We start from the raw sequence: 19728 nt of genomic DNA on the forward strand, positions 1-19728 counted from the left end.
TCTAGAATAAGAGGTGAAAGTGTTCTAGCAAGCGGAATATTTCAGTAATGTTTTTTTTAATTAAAAAAATTTTTTTAACGTTTTATTTATTTTTGAGACAGAGAGACAGAGCATGAGTGGGGGAGGGGCAGAGAGAGAGGGAGACACAGAATCTGAAGCAGGTTCCAGGCTCCGAGCTGTCAGCACACGGGGCTCAAACTCAAAGACCGTGGGATCGTGACCTGAGATCGTGACCTGAGCTGAAGTCGGACGCTTAACTGGCTGAGCCCCCCAGGCGCCCCATCAGTAATGTTAAATGAGAATCTCTTCAGCGATTGCTTCTCTTTATGATAATTCTCTTTTGTAGTTATGTTAAGAAAACTTCTCATTGAACTGTGAACTGTTACATGTTACTTTGTCCCTACTAGAGGTTCTATGCTCCTTTTGTAAATTAGTGTTGCTAAAAATCCTCCTCAAAAACAGGAGTGCTTTTCAAAGTCCCTGGGCTGATTTATGCACCTTACCTTTTTGTTTTTCTCTTGCCTGGTACTAAGTGACATTCCAGTCTGCTGGGGTCATTTGGTAATTCAAAGAGCGAAACAGGAAGTAAAGTCAGGAGGTGCTGGTTGGCACCAGATACGCGGTTCAAGATGTTCATGATTCCAAGGGAGAGAATGCCAGGTATGTGCATCAAAGGAAGTATTTTGTTTATAAAATCCCAGCCATAGGACGGTAGTAATTCATGTCCCTACTGTTGCTCCCTCTGTCCAGAAGTTATTTTGTTTCTAATTTGTTCTTTTCACCTCTGTCCCATCCCCTCTGAAATGTCTTGTGTAATACGTGAAAGGTTTTAAGATACAGAGGACTCAAACTAACAGCCTGTGTTTTAAAATTGCATTGCACGTGTGTTTGCTAATACAGTAAGTTGCACGAAGTTTGTTTTTTTAATCAAATAGGTTGAATAATGTGAATTCAATTTTTTCAACATTTTTTTTATTTTTTTTATTTTTTTTTATTTTTGGGACAGAGAGAGACAGAGCATGAACGGGGGAGGGGCAGAGAGAGAGGGAGACACAGAATCGGAAACAGGCTCCAGGCTCCGAGCCATCAGCCCAGAGCCTGACGCGGGGCTCGAACTCACGGACCGCGAGATCGTGACCTGGCTGAAGTCGGACGCTTAACCGACTGCGCCACCCAGGCGCCCCGTGAATTCAATTTTTATTCTACCTTGCTGCTGTAGTGAAAAGATACAGATGGAAGCATTTTGATTATAGGAAGCTTCTTTGAATCAGTCACCAGAGTATTTATTTTGCTTTGGTGAGAAAATTACCATAAATACCGTAAATGATAGTCTACCAATTTGGGCATACAGTTTGCATGGTGCGTTACCCTAGTTCAAACTCAGAAATTCCTTTTTCACATTTCACCTACTTAAAAAAAAGGATCTCCGTACAGATTTAGGAAGCAGGATATTAAAACAAGTTTTCTTATTTTATATTGTTGGATTTTCTTTTTTGATAGGATAATATCCAGGCAGAGTTCAAGAACATGGTTATTTTCTTTGAATAAGACGACGTTACAAAATTTCACGTATGTTGATTTGGTTGCAGTCAGATGGTTGGAAATGATTTGAACTTTTGGATATTGAATTTCCAAAACAATTATAAATGTTGTAAAGTGTGATTTTTTTTTTTTTTGTATAAAGCTTGATATTTTGCATTTTTCCAATACTTTTTGGAAATATGTGCTCAGTTTTTTGCTTTTTTTGTTTATCTGTTTTTGTTTTCTGCTAGAGATGGGACTGTGTACCTTGCAAACTAATTCTCATTTGATAGGAGCACTTGAGAATGTGTACATGGGGAGTGAGTGACCTGTATTGCCCAGTCCTTACTTACGGCAGGTGCTTTTATATATCATCGATGTGCAGTAGCAACCACAAAACCCTGCGGAGGAGAGGAGCCTCTCCGTTTTGCAGACAGGAAGCGAGAGAACTCCGGCATCTTGCACAGAGCCACATGAGCTTTAAGTGAAAATACTGGAGCTTTAACTAATACCTGGCCATCTCCAAGGCCCTGCCTCGCTTTGTCTCTTTCCTCTGCACACTTGCTGCTTGCTCAGTGTAAGCAACAGATGCTTGGCCTCTGATGTTCATTCATTATCTATTTATGGAATCAGCTTCCTTGAGTTTTTTCTAGAGCCTCTGTATTTTTATGAAAATAGGTTTATTTTATAGTTAATAATATGTAATTGTAATTTATTTTTATATTAAACATTTTTAGTAAGAAGGTCTAATAGATGAGACTCATTTATATTCCTCCCCCAGACTTAAGAATTTTCAACATTTGTTGTTCTCAATTCATTAGTTTTTGTTGTTGTTTTAGCTTGAACTATTTTAGAGAAAATCCAGAAAGGTGGCATGTTATTTTTCCTCTGCCTCAGCGTGCACCTCAGAAAACCTAGCCATGATGCAGTGATCCTGTCTGCGAAGTTAACCATAATTCCTTCCTGTTTTGTAATATCTAGCCCATATTCACATTTCCTGTCTCTCTGAAAAATGTGTTTTTACAGTTAATTTATCCGAATCAGCATCCAAACAAGGTCCACACGTCGTCTAGTTGCCTTATGTCTCTTAATCCAGAGCATCCTCACCCCTCTCCAACCTGCCTCTTGTGTCGTGTCACAGACCTGCTGGAAACAAACTGGCTTAATTTCCCTTTAGAATATCTCCATTCTGGACTTGCCTTTTTGTTTCCAGGGATTGCAGTGGTATTTGATTTCTTTCCGTAGCGTGAAAGCCCTGATGGGCTTCAGGTCCCACTATTGGATAAGAATGCTTGGCAACTGGTGCTGTTTGTGGATCTGGCATCACACTGGGTGCCCAGCAGGAGGTGAAGCTGGGAAGCCTGAATTTCCTACCAGCCTGCACCTGCTGGTTTCATCATTGTAGGTCTTGGCTTAATCAAGCAGTGGTTACAGAATACTGGCTTTCTGATTCCATCATTTCTGTCACGCCGATTGGCTGAAAGTTTTCTTTAACGAAGAGGAACAAATTTTCTGTATCTGAGTTAAGGAAAGCAGGACAGTTTGTGAGTTCTTTTACTCTAATTGCTTATTTTCAGGCTAAGAAGTTGGTACCCTAGTTACTTGCAGTGGTGAGAGTGATTTTGATTTTGTTTTTGGCTTTCTTGTTTTTCTTTACTTTCATTATGAATGTGAGGATTTTTTTCATTTTTTTTAATAAGCTTTTTATGTTGATTCCAGTATAGTTAACATACAGTGTTCTGTTAGTCTCAGGTGCACAATATAGTGATTCAGCAGTTCTATACATCACTCAATGCTTATGTTTTTTGTTTAATTTTTTTTTTTCGAGAGGCACAGAGCATGAGTGGGGGAGGAACAGAGAGAGAGAGAGAGAGAGAGTCAGAGAGAGAGAGAGTCTGAAGCAGGCTCCAGGCTCCGAGCTGTCAGCCCAGAGACCCATGTGGGGCTCGAACTCACGGACCGCGAGATCGTGACCTTAGGTGAAGTCGGACGCTTAACCAACTGAGCCACTCAGATGCCCCCCAATGTTTATCTTAAGTATATATATATATATATTTTTAAAGATTTTACTTTTTTTTTTTCTTTAATGTAATCTCAACACCAATTTGGGGCTTAAACTCACAACCTTGAGACCCACAGTCGTGTGCTCCACCGACTGAGCCGCCCAGGTGCCGCGAGGCGCCTGGATAAGTATACTCTTTAGTCCCCATCACTTATTTTACCCATCCCTCCACCCACCTTTCCTCTGTGTTTCCGGCACTGTGTTCCCTGTAGTTAAGAGTTTGATTGTTGGGTTTTTTCTCTCTCTCTCTTTTTCCCTTTGTTCATCTGTTTTGTTTCTTCAATTCAGCATGTAAGTGGAATCATATGATATCTGTCTTTCTCTGACTTATTTCACTTAGCATCATACACTGTGGCTGCATCCACGTTGTTGCAGATGGCAAGATGTCGTTCTGTCTCGTGGCTAATGCTCCGTCGTATACACACCACATCTTTACCCATTCGTCCGTCACTGGACATGTGGGCTCTTTCCATCCTTTGGCTCTTGTCTGGTGCTCCTCAAACACCGGGGTGCACGTGTGAGGACTTGTGTGTTGTGTTCCAGTCCGTCGACGTCATTATTCTTGCTGGTGCTCAGTTTTCCCCAGACTTGGCAGGCGTACCTTTTGGTTGGCTTGAGGGTTTTTTTGAATGAGCCAGTTCATTTTTGAGAACTTCCTTTTTCTGGCGAAACAAGATGTCCCAAACTGTTCTTGTCAGTTTCAGACTGGTATGTAGGTTCAGCCATTCCTCCAAGGAGCCCTGACCCCTTTTAGTGGAGAGTAATATTTAGAGATCACAGTCTAAGTGCTAGAAATGCTTCCTTTTTACCACTTGTCTTTTGCTTCATGGCCTTTGTAGTGGAAAGAGCTAGGAGATACTTATTCTTTGTGGGAAAAAATATCTATGAATTTTTTCTCACATTTCCAATTCATATTTGGCCTGATAGGGTTTTTACTTAATTTCTTCGCTTTAAAAAAATTATTTTCAAGTGTTTATTTATTTATTTGGAGGGAAAGAGAGAATCCCAAGCAGGCTCTGCACTAACGCGGGGCTCGATCTCATGTACTGTGAGATTATGACCAGAGCCGAAATCAAGGCGCCTGTGATTTAAAAACAAATTGTAATCATCTTTCTCTTACGTTGAAAATCTTGTTTTATAACTATTGACATAATAACTTGTTTGCTTTATTGTCATATAGTTAACTATATTACACATAATGCCAATATTACTGCTAATAATAAAATTAATATTTCTTTGTAAGATATTTGTCCTTAGACTCTGCTAGGAATATAAAGTCAAAACGTCACTTGAAAATGGTATTTGTATGTGTGGTGATGTAACCAACCTGATATATTGTTAGACAATTAATTTCAGTTTGGTTTAAATTTTTAGTGATTACTTTGTGTTAAAATTTAATTTTTATGATTTAAAATTATCACATGGTTCCAAAGTTGAAACTGTGGAATCAGTTGCGTTTAGAAAAGCTTTGCTTCCGTCTTTATTACATTTCGGGTCATCCGCTCAAGGAAGGTTTCCTTCTGTAGGTGTGGTCAGGTGCAGTGACGCTTGTGTCTCCACCTGACTGCGCCTGTCTTCGCCGGGTGAAGAGCTCCCTCCCTCCTTTATTGCAGGATGTGCAAGTACAGGGTTGATTCAGCCTGTGCCCTTTGCTGGAGCGTTCCCTGACTTGTGCTACAGTGAATAACTTTGCATGAAGCAGTTCACGTTTTTGCCAGCTTCTCTGTGGATAGATTCACAGAAGTGGGACTGCTCTGGCAGAAGGGACATGTCGATTTGATTTTACCAAATACTGCCAAATTCTGCTCCTTTTCTTGCCAGCACCCAAAATAGAGTATGTTGTCAGACTTTCAGATTTTTACCAGTTAGGTTGTTGAAAAATGGCATCTTATTATTGTCTTATTTTGAAGTCATTTTACCATTGGCGAGGTAGTTCATCCTTTTTTATATTTGAGTCATATTTACCTCTTTTCTGAGCTGTCTGGTGTCTTTTTCTCTTTTTCTTTCTTTTGGCACATTCCTCAGTGAGTTCTTGGTGGTGTTCTTCTCAAATTTGAGGAGCTCCGTTACGTTTTATTTTGGGGGGAGCAAGGAACGGTTTATTCTCACAGGATGAGGCCCTCAGCCTCGGTAGCAGAGGCGCTCCCCCCCCCCTCCCCCCGACCCCACCTCTTGGTGTGGCAGCTGCAGGAGGGCCGGGCCAGGGGCCCGTGTGACCGCCAGAGTGGCAGCCACAGGAGCAGCAGCGGCCGCGTAAGGACTGAGCGGCGGCGTTGGGCCGGCTGACTCCGTTCCTCCGTGGATGGTGCTCGAGGGCGGCTGGGGCAGGGGGCTGACTGTGAGGTGGGGGGCCTCTGGAGTGGTTCATTCGGCTGTGAAGCTGCTTCTGGGAATGTCACCTGGAAGCCGGTCCGTGCCAGGTGGGAGCTTCTCCCCAGTGGGTGCTGCAGCCTGGACGCGCCCGCGGGGCCCGGGGTCCCCGCTGGAGAACAGCACCCCGGGCGGGTCTTGCTTGTTGGCAGAGTGAGGAGGGCACCCCAGCCCCGGGAACTCTTTATGTGTTAGAAAGCTGTTTTTCTGCCCTGTTAGCTGGAGAGGTTTTAACCTCCGTGTGTCACTTGTCTTTAGACTTTACCTGTCGTGTGCTTTTTTTGGTCTCCAAATGGAAGTTTATGTAGTCAAATTTGTTACTGTTTCTTCAGTTTGCTATATGATATATTTTTAATATATAAGTTTTAAAATACGGATCTCCATAAAGATGTTTGTTTATTACACAGTAAAAATTGAAAAAGGCCACGTGTGACCTGGACGTGTGGACACTGTAGAAAGGTTGAACTTAACAGCCGCTCCTAGAGATGTTCTTGGTGGTGTTCTTCTCAAAACGTGACCGTGGCCAGACTGCGAGGGAAACCGCCTGGGGGTCAGGAAGCCGTGGAATCCGCTCATAGGACCCAGCACGGCTCAGTAGATAGGGTGATGGCATTTTGTGTGTGGGCACATGTGTGAGAAGGGGAGTGGGGTTCCCAGGTGTGTAGGTCAAGGAACTGCATTAGCCACGATGTATCTGGACTTTATCAGAGAAGTCAGCAACGTCTTTCATCACGTTCTTGTGTTTGCGGGCTGGGTCTAGGTGCAATTAGATGAATGAGGAAGCAGTTGTACTCAAAGGGTGTTTGACAGATTAGCACCAAGCTGGAGAAATGATATCAGGTGGTAACTGACATGCAGATGACTCAAGAATTTAAATTTGACTGGAACCTCATATGAATCAACAATATTAGGTGGAGGCCAAAAAACTAAGGCACTCTTAGGGTGCATTAACTACAGGTATAGTATTAGAGATAGCAGTATACTTGCAGTTGACCAGAACTACACGTGTGGAGCTCTGTGATCGGTTCTGAAAACATCGTCAGGCCGGGTGGATAGAACACCAGTGTGTTCAAGAGCGACGTGAACAAAATGGTAAGTAGATGGGGAATTTTGTCACAGAAAGAGAAGAATTGGAGGAACTAGAAAGCTCGCTCTAGGTGCATGGTTCTCCGCAGGGACAGCTTTGTTCCCTGAGGATGTATGCAGGTGTCCGGAGACATTTTGGTTTTCACAGCTCGGTGGGTGCTGCTGGCATGGGCGTGTGCGGGCCAGGGACCCCGGGACGTCTCAGGCATCATCCACGCACTCCGCGCAGTTCGCACAACAGTTATCTAGTCCAAGATGTCATAGAGCTGAGGTCAGGAAGTCCTTTTTCAGACTAACCCGGTTTGACTGCGACCCGTAGTAAGGAAAGAACTGCGTTTTACCTCGTAGCGCAGGCACACACGAGAGGAGCCGGAGTTAAAATTTCATGAGCCAGCGCGTGCCCCATTTCCTGACCTGGAGTGCATCGTAGCCCGTAGAAATGGGTTCGACTGTGTGCCATGTCGTTAACCAATGGGAAACAATGATCAGTCATAAGCCATGGTTTGAGTATAGGCCTAAATGATACCAGAGAATGAAACTAAGCCCAACTGGTAAAGCGGTGTGTGATGCGTCGCGCTTTTGTGCAAGACGGCACTTTCCTGCTATTGAGCCGCGGAGAGAGAGAGTATACTGCGTGACTAGGGAGTTCACCACCACTGGGGTTGTTACAGGGGTTCTCGGAACGTGAGATCTGTGAATAGGTATCATGGGGTCTTAGAACCTGGATGAGAAGATAATTACATCTTCACTTTCAGTAAATAAGTTTTTATTAAGCTCTAACTGAAATTCAGCGTTTTCTTTATTTAGGAGTTTTCTGCTCATAATCTACTTCAAAATTAGAGTTATATGAATCAATTCTAGAACTTATTTAACATGTTAATAAATAAGCACTAACTTTTACTATATGATAGTTTTTAAAAATTATTTTAATAATTGAGTTTTAATGCAGTTGTTTCCTTTGTAATCTTTTGGATGCATTTACAGTTTTTCTTCTGAGAGCAAATTGAAGGCCTTTACTAGATTTCCAAAGGATCTTTGGCAAAATTGGTCATAGCCTCTGCACTAGATAGGTGGCTTTTGGGGTTGTTTTATGTATCTGTTATCTGTCAAATGTATTTAAAGATTATAACAGAAATAGACATAATCTTTGCCAGTGAATATGATAATTGCTTTTTTGTCCTATGGGTTTAATATATTCTTTAATTGACCTTCTTTCAAATCCCCAATAGATGTATGTGTGGTAGCTATTCAGATAGAGATTTACAAATTTTAAGAGGACCATAGGGGAAACTTTCACTTTTTGATCCCCCTCCCCCCCAGTGCTGACTTAGAGCTGGGTAGAGATTGCTAGCAGCAGAGCCCAAGTGTAACTTGCCATGAAAGTTGCCAGTTAGGGCTCACCAACGTTTAGCCGCTTCCAGCAGATATTTGCTAAGTAGACGCTGTTGGCAGGTATAACTGAGGCATTTAAAAAAGATGTTGGCTTACTGGTTTCACAGCAGGCTGTGTGTTCTGTCAGGGAATTGTTTTATTTTTAATGTTTAAAGGTGTTTGTGCACTGGATGGATTTTTCAGAGTTTATAAAAGGGGAGATGTGTGTGTGTCGGGGGGTGGGGCGGTACAGGTGTTTGAGTCCAGAAAACTTGCTTTTCATCTAGAAGATGACTTTTCCCCCATTTCAATAAACTTGGTCTTTGTTTTTTTAAGTTTATTTATTTTGAGAGAGTGCGTGAGAGGGGAAGGGACGGGGCGGCGGGGGGGGGACATAGGATCCGAAGCAGGCTCTGCTGATAGCACAGGGCCCGACGTGGGCCTCAAACTCTCGACTGCGAGATCATGACTTGAGCCACCCAGGCGCCCCTGAACTTGGTCTTTGTTAACTTTGGTGAACTAGCATCAAGATGTTCGAAGTAGGAGGCTCCCAGTGAACAGGTGTACGGTGTGATTGTTGGAGACCACACCTTCATTTTCAGACAAAAAGATGTTGGATGGAATCATTATACAAACCAAATGCGTACATGCAGGGGAAGAGGAGACTCGGCTTTCCTGGATGAGGATTGCTGGCTCCGAGAGCGTTCCCGCCCACAAAGTGACAGTGCCCTGTGGAAGTCCCTTCTCACAGAAGAGGAAACAGACTTTGGAACGTTGAGCCACCTCCTGGTAGAGATGCGATCTGAATTCAGCCTAAGTGAAGAGAGGAGACTCTTAATTTGTACTCTGTAGTTATCTGAAAGGTGATTCAATATAAAACAAACCCATTTACTTCATTTTCACGGAAACCTCTTGAGGTTTGGGAGGTCAGCCACTTACAAGGTGCTATATAATTAGTGCTGTTAGATTGTTTTAAAGTAGGCTCCACACCCAACATGGGGCCCGAACTCACAACTCCGAGAGTTGCAGGCTCTACGGACTGAGCCAGCCGGGCGCCCCTGATTAGTGCCGTCAGCGGGAAGGGCGGGGAAAAGACCCCTTCGGAATGAACACCGTGGGAAGGAGTAAGTGTGGGCCTGGTGAGGACATTTTACAGCTGTTTCTTTAAGCTTTCCAGAGTATTGTTTGTTCTGTGAAGGTTTTAGGTAATGAAACGCGTGTGGTTTTAAAGAGTATTGTTTATTTAAGATTCCAAAAACTCGTATTGAAGTATTCTTTCATCTTTTACCTAAGCTGTTAACGTGGAGTCGAAAGGCTGCCGTCCAGGTGATTGTTTCCTGTACTGGTAACATGAGTGTGCTCTGAGGCGTGGCTGTGTTTTTTTTTTTTTGTTTGTTTTGTTTTGTTTTGTTTGTTTGTTTGTTTGTTTTGTTTTTTTTTAATTTTATTTTTTAATATATGAAATTTACTGTCAAATTGGTTTCCATACAACACCCAGTGCTCATCCCAAAAGGTGCCCTCCTCAATACCCATCACCCACCCTGCCCTCCCTCCCACCCCCCATCAACCCTCAGTTTGTTCTCAATTTTTAACAGTCTCTTATGTTTTGGCTCTCTCCCACTCTAACCTCTTTTTTTTTTTTTTCCCTTCCCCTCCCCCATGGGTTCCTGTTAAGTTTCTCAGGATCCACATAAGAGTGAAACCATATGGTATCTGTCTTTCTCTGTATGGCTTATTTCACTTAGCATCACACTCTCCAGTTCCATCCACGTTGCTACAAAAGGCCATATTTCATTTTTTCTCATTGCCACGTAGTATTCCATTGTGTATATAAATGTGTTTTGTTTTTTTTTTTAATGCTTTGCACGTAGTTGGAGGCACCAGCATTGGAAAGAAAGCGGTGGGTTCTGTCTGCTGCCCTTTTTACCACGGGGTTGGATGGCTACCTGTTAGGGTTAGCGTGGCTTGGCTGCAGGCGAGGAGACGGACCTCACGTAAATGCTGGACACGGTGAGCAGAAAAGTGAATCCGTGTGCTCAGCCTGTTTAGAACTAACGGTTCTGGGTAGCTTGTGCAAGAGGAGATTTGGGGTTGCCCTGGTGAGTTTTTACTGGTTTGGAGAAGGCCAATTAATTACCAATTTCATTAATTGAGATACTGGTAAAATATTTAAAAGCAAATCTCCACCTTTAATCCTTTGTTCTTTGCATTGGCTCTCTAGTAACTTAAAATGGCTGTCTCTGGTTTTGTGGGGGGTTTTTGTTGTATTGGTTTTTTTTTGGTCTATTGTTTCCGATAAATACTAAAATTTTGTTTCAGAGTTGTCGTTAAATCCACCCGAAGTAGTGTTTCATTTCCACGGTAATAATCCTTGTGGATGATATTTCTCAGGCAGAGGTTTATGCAAAGGTAAATGTACACCTTTAGGAAAGAACCTTGCTTTCCTGTCGGGAAGAATAAAGAAAGGAAACAGCTGACGTATCTTCTGCCTTTCACGCAGATTATTGTGGCGAGAGTGCGCAGTGCAGGGACCGTGCAGGTTAAGGTCACAGGAGCTGCCGTCCTGCCTGCTCCAAACAGAGGTTTCTTCCTTGAAAACATGCTGCTCGCAAGTAGGCACTTCTTTAGAGAGTGGAGGACCCACAATAGTGTGTTTTCATTTTAAATATTGTTGTCTTGGGTAATTTGCATAAAGGTTTTTTTTAAGGAGACATTGGTCTTTGTAAAATTATAACTGTATTAGTCTGCAACATTATCAGAACATTAGTCCAATGATCGAGACTTGATAGTTAGTTCTCACAGGTTTAAAGTTTTGTTCCAGAGTTGTTACCGGTGGAGAACAGACAAACCAAAGCTGGAAGAATCGGATACTGTTACTGGAACTTTTGACTCAAATTTGTTTTTCATTTTACCTGTGAAGCATCGTATTAGAGACTGAGGGAGGGCCTCGAACCATGAACGAGGTCCCTCAGGAAAGCTACCATTCAAGTGGGACCTCTGACGGCTGGTTCTTTATGTAGTTGACTCCTCAAAACAAGCGTCTTATTTTCGTATTATAGTTAAGGAAGTTTGAGCTCACATGTGTCAGATAAGTCACTCAGATACGGTCTTCAGCTGAGATGCCGGCTATTTTGTGCCCTGAGGCCAACCCCCAGGTGCCCGTCGCCCTGTGCGCTGGGCAGGCTCGTGGGCTCATAGACGAGGTGGAGCTGGTGACTGCGCGACGTGGGCTCGTTTCTTCTCTTCACCGTTTCTCCTGGAACTCCTCCTGCGCTTGTCATAAAGGGGAAAAGTCCTGTGTTTCTCCTTCCCGGGATGGAGTGAGTGTTGAAACTGACGGGGCTGCAGAGCTTGGGTTTAAAAGCTCAGGTTTTAGGGGGCAGCTCCTGTGTAGCTCTGCCCTTAGGGAGCTGTGTGGTTACACTTTACACACACTCCCTGTCTGGGAACCTTCTTTTTTAACCCCTTGATAAGGTATCTCATTCATGTTTGAGGTGTTAAATGCTGCACTCTTGGTTTTGGCATATGGTTGCCCTTAATATACGTTACTATTATCTGTTAATTTGGTCCTTATATGCAGAAGTTTTAGGTTCAAGAACTTGGCTTTATCAGTTTTCTGGGGTCTGAAAATTCTGTGGACTTAGTCACAGAAGGGAAGCACTGTGCAAAGGGAGGGCTAGAGGGAGAGTGAGAATTAGGCTCCGTGAGGGGTGTGGACGCGGGGCTCCTGTCTCACCATCTCGTGAACTGTGAGATTATGATTTAGGTCGAAATCAAGAGTTAGATGCTTAACTGAGCCACCTAGCCGCCCCTCACAGTTCATCTTTATTAGCCCTTATCTAGTGAATTTAAAGGTAGTTCTAGTAGGCCACCTTATTTAGGCTTGGTAGAACCTGGAAATTTGTTTCTTTAAAAACATCAACAGAAATACTAGCTCTTTGCCGATGGAAGTGCTATTACTTGCTAGATTTCTACCCTTGAGTTTACTCTTTTTTTCCATTTACTTCAACGTTTTATGTGAGATCAGTAGCTGAAGCACGTTAATAATGGAGGCTTGTATTTACACTTTTTTCCCTATAAACAGTAGCCATCTCTCTATAAGGGATTTTCTTGAGGGTGAGGGACCTCCTCCTCCCCATGCTCGTCAGTACATTCTTGTTCCGTTTGTGCTCTTGCCTAGTTGGGTGTTCCTTCCCAAATCTTTCATTTCTGGTAGTTGGGACAGGGGTGCTTCCTGTCTTTGGGATCCATAGGTGCGTCTGTCAGTTTTAGTCTTGTCACAAATGCTGGAAACTATCCTGTTAGCAGAGTGATAGGGTGGGAGGTGAATTTGCCTGGTTGGTCTTGCTTCGTCTATAAAGCAGGAGCCCTTGGAAGAGCTGGAGTGGTTTTGCCGGCTCCTGTTGGAGACTGTGGCTGTAGGGTGAAGAGGATCTCAGAGTGGTGGCGACTGGAGCGCCAGAACCCTGGGATAAACATGGGACTCCCATAATAACGACTTAACATCTGTACAGCTAAAGACAGTCAGTAATTCCTGTTTTCTGACGTCTGAGGAGGTGGTGGACGGGGAGCGTAGACCCAGAAGTGGAAACTGTGGCTTGAGTGGGGAGAGGCCAGGAGCTGAGGAGGACTGGGGCCGCCGAGTAACGGCAGGTGCTTGGCACCACCGGGCACTTGGCGAGGGTGGGCTGTTACGAATACTAACCGGTACAGGACCGTCTTTCACGCGCATGGTTACTTTACAAAGGTGTCGGGGATCGCCAGAGTAACACCAGAGACGGAGAAGAGCATTTATTTTATTTTATTTTTTTTTTAATTTTTTTTTTTTCAACGTTTTTTATTTATTTTTGGGACAGAGAGAGACAGAGCATGAACGGGGGAGGGGCAGAGAGAGAGGGAGACACAGAATCGGAAACAGGCTCCAGGCTCCGAGCCATCAGCCCAGAGCCTGACGCGGGAGAAGAGCATTTAAAGAGGATGCTGCTTAACATTCTCTGCTGCTTGACCAGGCTGGACAGAGAAGCAGTTTATCACTCGGAGAGACCAAAGCGGACTGATAGAGCTCCCATTTTGCTAACTCATAAAGCTGTTTTCAGTCTCCCTTCCATAATCATAGCCTTACTTCAACCCAAGGTCTGTGGTTCCATGGCATTCTTTTATTTTTTTATTTTTTTTATTTTTCTTAACTTTTTTAACACATGCTCGCGTTCTCTGTATTTTCCCCTGGGACAGTGGGAAATGGGAAATTAACTACTGCCTAGTGTTCGGACGGGGCCTGAGCGAGTACAGTAAAGCTTCGGGGCTATAAATATGCCTTATTGTCTTGTTTTCTGTTTTAATTTTCATCCAGGTTATATAGTTAACCACATTCTAATATCCCGTAATTGTTATAATTACTAGGTCATAGTTAATTAGTGAAGAATTAAGTGAGCAGGTCGGGAGGACAGAAAAGCTTACTTGTGATGGGCTTGGAGCCCATACAAGAGCCATCGCCAGGAGTAACGCCGAGGAGTGACCTGATCTGACTTTTAACAAAATTGTGGGTGGATTCTAGATGTATTTTGAGGGTGGAATGACTCGATGTGCCGGTGTGGAAGGCGAGAAGAGGGAAGAGTTGTCAGCGGTGCTGAGGGCGGTGAGGGCAGACGGGGTGGAATGCTGCTTGGAAGTTTGTTTGGAGCTGTGCTTTTCTTGTGTTCGGGGAAACAGTGGGGTACACAGGAGCGCAGGACCTTGCCCCCTTGTATCCCCAGGTGCAGTGTCCCCCACAGAACAAAAACCAGGTTCTCTGATGTAGTGGTTCATCCTGTGGGATAGGAACCGCCGAGTCTTGGGTCATAGCAGAGGACCTGGAAGCTGACGTGAGTTTCCCTGAAATAACCTGCATTTTAATTGACCAGAAAGGAAAAGAAATCACGGGAACGGGCATGCTGTAGTTGCACAGCTCCAGCTCCAGACCACGTTACAGTTCCTTTGCTTGTAAGACCCACCCTATTTATCTTGAGAAGTCCGGTTTTGAGAAAAACCGTGTTCATTGATTTTGGGCAGTAGTTCATATGAAAATTAGTTTCGATTCTGCAAAGGCTAAGAGTTTCCATCTATTCACTTTCATGTTAGAATTGGGGCTAACGTTTGTCCTTTGTGGTTTGAGTCGTCCCTTCATTTAGGCTTTATGATTTTGAGGCTGGACAGGACCTCAGGGATTGCTAGGCATGGACTTTGGGGATCTGTGGGTCTGGATTTTAACTGTGATTTGCTGCATAACTGGGCAAGATCCTTAAACTTTGTGTTTCAATGACCGAATCTTGAAAATAGAGTTTAGTAGTGAATCTGCTAACCCACGTCCTTCTAAAGACACAGCCAAGTAGTGCGTGTCGGGGTGTGCCTGGCACTGGCTGGAGATATTGTTAATATTACCTGTCGTTGACGTCAGCTGCTCCACGGCCATTGTCGTATACGTGAGACCAGTAAGGCCCAGGTTGTAAATAACTTGTCCCAAGTCACGTGATTCAGTTTGAAGCCTAAACCCTGTCTCTCCGTTTCTGTCTCAGATGTTTGCAGTAATGAAACATTTTTTAAAGAGGGTGAATGACTTTTTATTCTAGAAATTGAATCTTATTTTAGAATGTTTTTCCTTTCTGTTTTCCTTTAGGATTTGGAGTTTCATGGCGTAATGAGATTTTATTTTCAAGATAAAGCTGCTGGAAACTTCGCAACAAAATGCATTCGGGTCTCTAGTACGGCCACCACGCAAGACGTGATCGAGACGCTGGCAGAGAAATTCCGCCCTGACATGCGGATGCTGTCGTCCCCAAAGTACTCCCTCTACGAAGTTCACGTCAGCGGAGGTCAGTGTGCACACACGGGGTACTGGCGGGGTAGCCTCTGCTGTGTAGACAACTTCCGAACCACTCCTGTGTGCAGAGCGCATCTCTGTCACAGCATTGCTTTGCCGCTGGCCCTTCTCTTCCTGGGGACGTTGGGAGGCGTTTGTGCGTCTGTGAAACATTCAGACAGGATCCCAGGAATTAGATTTGGTGGAAGTTAGGATGAATGTATTGTACACTTAGTTTCTTCAAAGATAACTAGCATGACGTTTCATCTTGAAAACTCACCAGTGGATCTAGGTGCCCATACACATTGATGAAACCGTATGTTACTTGCTTTTGGAGAACTAGTTCATGTAACTTTTTTTTTTTTAACTTTTTAATGTTTGTTTTCGAGAGCGAAAGTGAGCATGAGTCGGGGAGGGGCAGAGAGAGAGAGAGGAAGACACAGAATCGGAAGCAGGCTCCAGGCTCTGAGCTGTCAGCACAGAGCCCGACACGGGGCTTGAATCCGTGAACGGTGAGATCATGACCTGAGCCGAAGTTGGACACTTAACTGACTGAGCCACCCAGGTGCCCCTCCTGTAACTTTTATGTATAGATTATGACACTACAATTTAATCCAGTTAAAATATTATGGGTCTGAATCCTCAATCTTACAAAAATGAGTATTTTTATAATGTGAGGTTGTATATTTTCCTTATTCTTTGGAATACTTAGGGTATCTTGGGGAAACTTATGTAGTCATTTCTCCTTGTTTTAATGTTTGAAATTTTTGAAAATATCCTACATACGAGATCGCAATTTAAGTTGGACTGATTAGAAATGTAGAAATTTGGGGTGCCTGGGTGGCTCGGTTGAGCATCCGACTCGGTTTTGGCTCAGGTCATGATCTCACGGTTCATGGGTTCGAGCCCCGTGTTGGGCTCTGCGCTGAGTGTGGAGCCTTCTTGGGATTCTCCCCCCACCCCCCCCCCCACCCCAACCCCCCCCTCTGACTCTCATGTGTGTGCTTGCTCACTCTTCAAAAACAAACATTAGAGATGTAGAAATTTATACATTTTTTAATGAGTGCTGTGGAAATATTGAGTCCCCTATAAAATATATTGTCTCCTCTCTCTGCCCCTCCCCTGCTCATGCTCTCTCAAAAATAGACGTAAAAAATTTTTTTAAAAATACAGATTCCAATTAATGCAACAACTAAAGGATTACACATATAGCAAAACCCAATTTAAATACCTGTTAAATTCCATCCAGAAATACTCTTTGAACATGCGTTATTTGTCTTGACTTCAAAATTGCAGCTTTCTTTGTATATTTGAAATAGAGTAAGAATTCTTGTACTGCATGGAATTCAGGTATGGCCAAACACTTTTCCCCTGGAGAGGAGATACAGGCCGTATTTTTTTGTTACTCTGTCAACATTATGAGGAGGTCCCACTACATAAACCACACCAAAGCTAGATTTGATGATAGAGGATAACCTTAATTAATTTTGGATGGTTTTTCTGAGGTTGAATTTTTCCTTTAGCTCAGAATCACTATAACTAGGTTGTTGAGAAGAAACTACAACTTTTTCCTTAAAATTTTCTTTAATTAAAAAGTAAACTGTGTTGCGGTAAGGAGGTGAAAACTCGGCGAAGGTGTCTGGAGGCGGTCTCCTCTGTTCCCGCGGTGAGCGGCGCGTCGGGACCGTGTGGCTCTGGCCATCCGCACCCCTGCACTCGGAGCAGCGGGCTCCCCCTGTGCCCCTGCCGCCGGGAGGAGCCCTCTGTCTGCTCTCTGTGCTTTCACGTCCTAGAGCCCTAGGGGCGTCGGGGGCAGGGCTCGTTTCATTGAGTAGTTAGATTCAGACAAGTTATGGTCTGTTTATGCGCTAACAACTTGGTACGTGTTTGGAAAACAATGCACAGAAAATGAAAGGAAAAGTACAGCTTTCATTCCATTTTTAATGATCGTTCTTCCCTGATGGGGTTTGTGTGCCTCTGGCCCCTGGGTGGGGAGCGGGGCCCTCGATCCCTCTCCGGGCAGGTCTGGGGCGCTGCCAGCGGGAGGGACCGTGCGGCCTGTTGTGCACGCGGGCTGCCTGTGGCGGGTGCGACTTGCTCCCCTGAAAACTGAAAAGGCTCCTCAGTGAGTGTGCAGGGAGCCTTGGTGCATGTTTGGAGACCGCCGCTCCCGAGGGCTGAGTTCTGGGCCCGACGCGCACATCCACCACCAGGGAAACTCCACCGTTACCCTTTTTGTGGGTAGGATTCCTCGGTGAACTCAGTTGGAAAATACTTTTCCAAAAATTGTGCTGTTTTAAAACCAACAAACAAAACCCACTGAGGCGGAAAGGTATCTTCAAGTTACAAAGTTGTAGTAGGGACCCTGACTGTACTTCCGTTTCCTAGTTTGCCACACGCACGTTAGAATGGCTCACCCTTGTTTTGTTTTACTTTTATGATTTAGACTTGATTGTTGTTAAAACCGGCTCTCTGAAAAAATGCACGCGAAGGATTTTGATATAGTACAAATCTTGCGACAAGAAAAACTTGGTAATTTTGGTTTGTAGCATCAGGTTCAAACTTCTTGATCCAGTCCCTCATTTATTGCTCTGATTTTTCATCTCTCATTCTTTCGGTTCATAAAACAAATTCGAACTTATTTCTGTATTCTTATAATCTGCTTGCGTATAGTGCTTAAAGTCTTTATCAGTCTATGTTTTAAGTCTGTCCTGTTGACTCCTGCTTCCTTGACCACAGTACTCCTTCAGCTGGCCTCTGTCTCCTGTGTTTGCCAAAGACCTCCTTGCAGGCTCCGGTAGGTGGTCCGGGTGAGCGGGCTCTGCGGGAGCCCCTCCGTGGGCCCCGGGACTTACCAGAACTCAAGCGGGAAGGAACACGCCAAACGTAGCGGCACGCTGTCGGCACCGAGGGGCGGGGCGGTGGCTTCTCTAGGCGACCTGAGGGCTGGGTGGCGAGTGTGGGAGGATCGGGAGGAGCCAGGAGGGCGAGCACCACGGTCACTCGCGCCGGGCCTGTGAGGAGCTGTCACGGAGCTCAGCGGAACTTTGTGTCCTCTTAACGTTACTGTCTTAGCCTCCAGCTGCACAGGAGATGGTTTACAGAGGGAGGCTTCGCGGAGCCCTCTATTTTCTTCTAGGTTGTGTGCATTTCTCTTTTCCCAACTGGATTCTAAGTGTTGTAAGGAAGTTATCCCTGGTCAGTGTTTGGCATTGGGTACGTGGTAGTATGTGTTCTAGTACCAACACAATAGTAGATCATTAAAACTCCCGCTTGCTATTTTGGATTACATCTCAGCCTGTTAGTACTGGTGGTAATAAGGGATTTTATGTCGAGAAAATGAAACGTATGTCAGAACGTTTTATTAGCTAGTGCTGTTAAGTAACCATGACTTAATTTTTTTTCATTTCATTATTTGAAGAAGAAAGAAGATTGGATATAGATGAGAAACCCCTTGTTGTGCAGTTGAATTGGAATAAAGATGACCGAGAGGGCAGATTCGTTCTTAAGAATGAGAATGATGCCCTTCCTCCTAAGGTACGTTCCACCCAGGTCTCGTGCTGACAGCGTCCCGGGCCCAGGGTTGCCGAAACACACATGTCATGTGAATGCGATAAGGGCTTCACTTTTTGCTTCTCTTCTTAAATGACCCGAATGACCCTTCGTGCAGAAAAAAATGTAAACAGAACCCTGCTTCTCTGTTTCATCCTGTTTCACTGAATACCTAATGTTGCCCTTTACTTTTCCAAAGAAGCATTATGTCAGCTTTTGTTATTAAGAGATTTAATGATGAAGTAACCACCAGTTGTTTTTTTTACCGAGTTATAAAGTCCAAATCTGTTTTAATAAAAATCAGAAGGGAAAGTAAACTTTTAATAACCTATTTATGTGTGAATTTTCAGATACAACTTCATAAGGTACAGTGAAAACCTTTTCCGTGTTGTCTGTAGACTTTCTTGGGTTAATGTAATTGAGTGACTCTAAAACTTTCTCAGGCAGTAGGTGTCTGGAGTTCCTGTGCTGCTGGTTGTTTTCCATGGAACACTATGGAATAGGGGTCAAGTTGGAAAATGACGATAATTTCTGTGTGAAACAAAGTGGTAGCAAATGCAGAGGTCAAGAGAAAAGTCCCCAACAGGTTGGGACACGAGTGCCATTACTCCCTTTTGGAAACGAGAGTTTCACGGTGTTGTGACGCGGGTGCTCCACGTTGAGGAGTGTTCTTGGCCTTTCTTGTTCTCTGCTCTAATGCTTGTTGCTTTTGTAGCAGATTCTTCTAAAGTAGTAACGGGCATCTCTCTTCTTTCTTCTCTGGTCCGTGTTTTATTTCATCTCTGCACCGTGACTTCAGCTGAGTGCCCCGCTGTGGGCCAGAGAGGCTCATTCGTGGGCATCCGGGCCCTTGTTAGGGTGAGGCCAGCACGGGCGTGGCTGGTGGCGAGGATGGGGGCGCCAGCGTAGATGAAGCGGAGGGCAGTTTAGT

At 44.2% G+C, this 19728-nt stretch overlaps 1 protein-coding gene across 19 annotated transcripts in view; it reads left to right on the plus strand.

The window, feature by feature from the left end:
* The window catches only part of AFDN (afadin, adherens junction formation factor), a 140228-nt gene that overhangs the window by 22165 nt on the left and 98335 nt on the right, over nucleotides 1-19728 (plus strand). For 11 of the 19 annotated variants that reach the window (XM_058735910.1, XM_058735917.1, XM_058735907.1 and 8 more), the window contains 2 exons: nucleotides 15063-15258; nucleotides 18667-18782. In XM_058735910.1, the coding sequence (XP_058591893.1) occupies nucleotides 15063-15258; nucleotides 18667-18782 (312 nt within the window). Of the gene's footprint in view, nucleotides 1-15062; nucleotides 15259-18666; nucleotides 18783-19728 lie in introns of those variants that run through there. The other 8 variants (XM_058735923.1, XM_058735912.1, XM_058735921.1 and 5 more) reach the window with 1 other exon arrangement.

Source organism: Neofelis nebulosa, chromosome 6, assembly GCF_028018385.1.
Source record: "Neofelis nebulosa isolate mNeoNeb1 chromosome 6, mNeoNeb1.pri, whole genome shotgun sequence".
In the NCBI taxonomy this organism is placed as follows: Eukaryota; Metazoa; Chordata; class Mammalia; order Carnivora; family Felidae; genus Neofelis; species Neofelis nebulosa.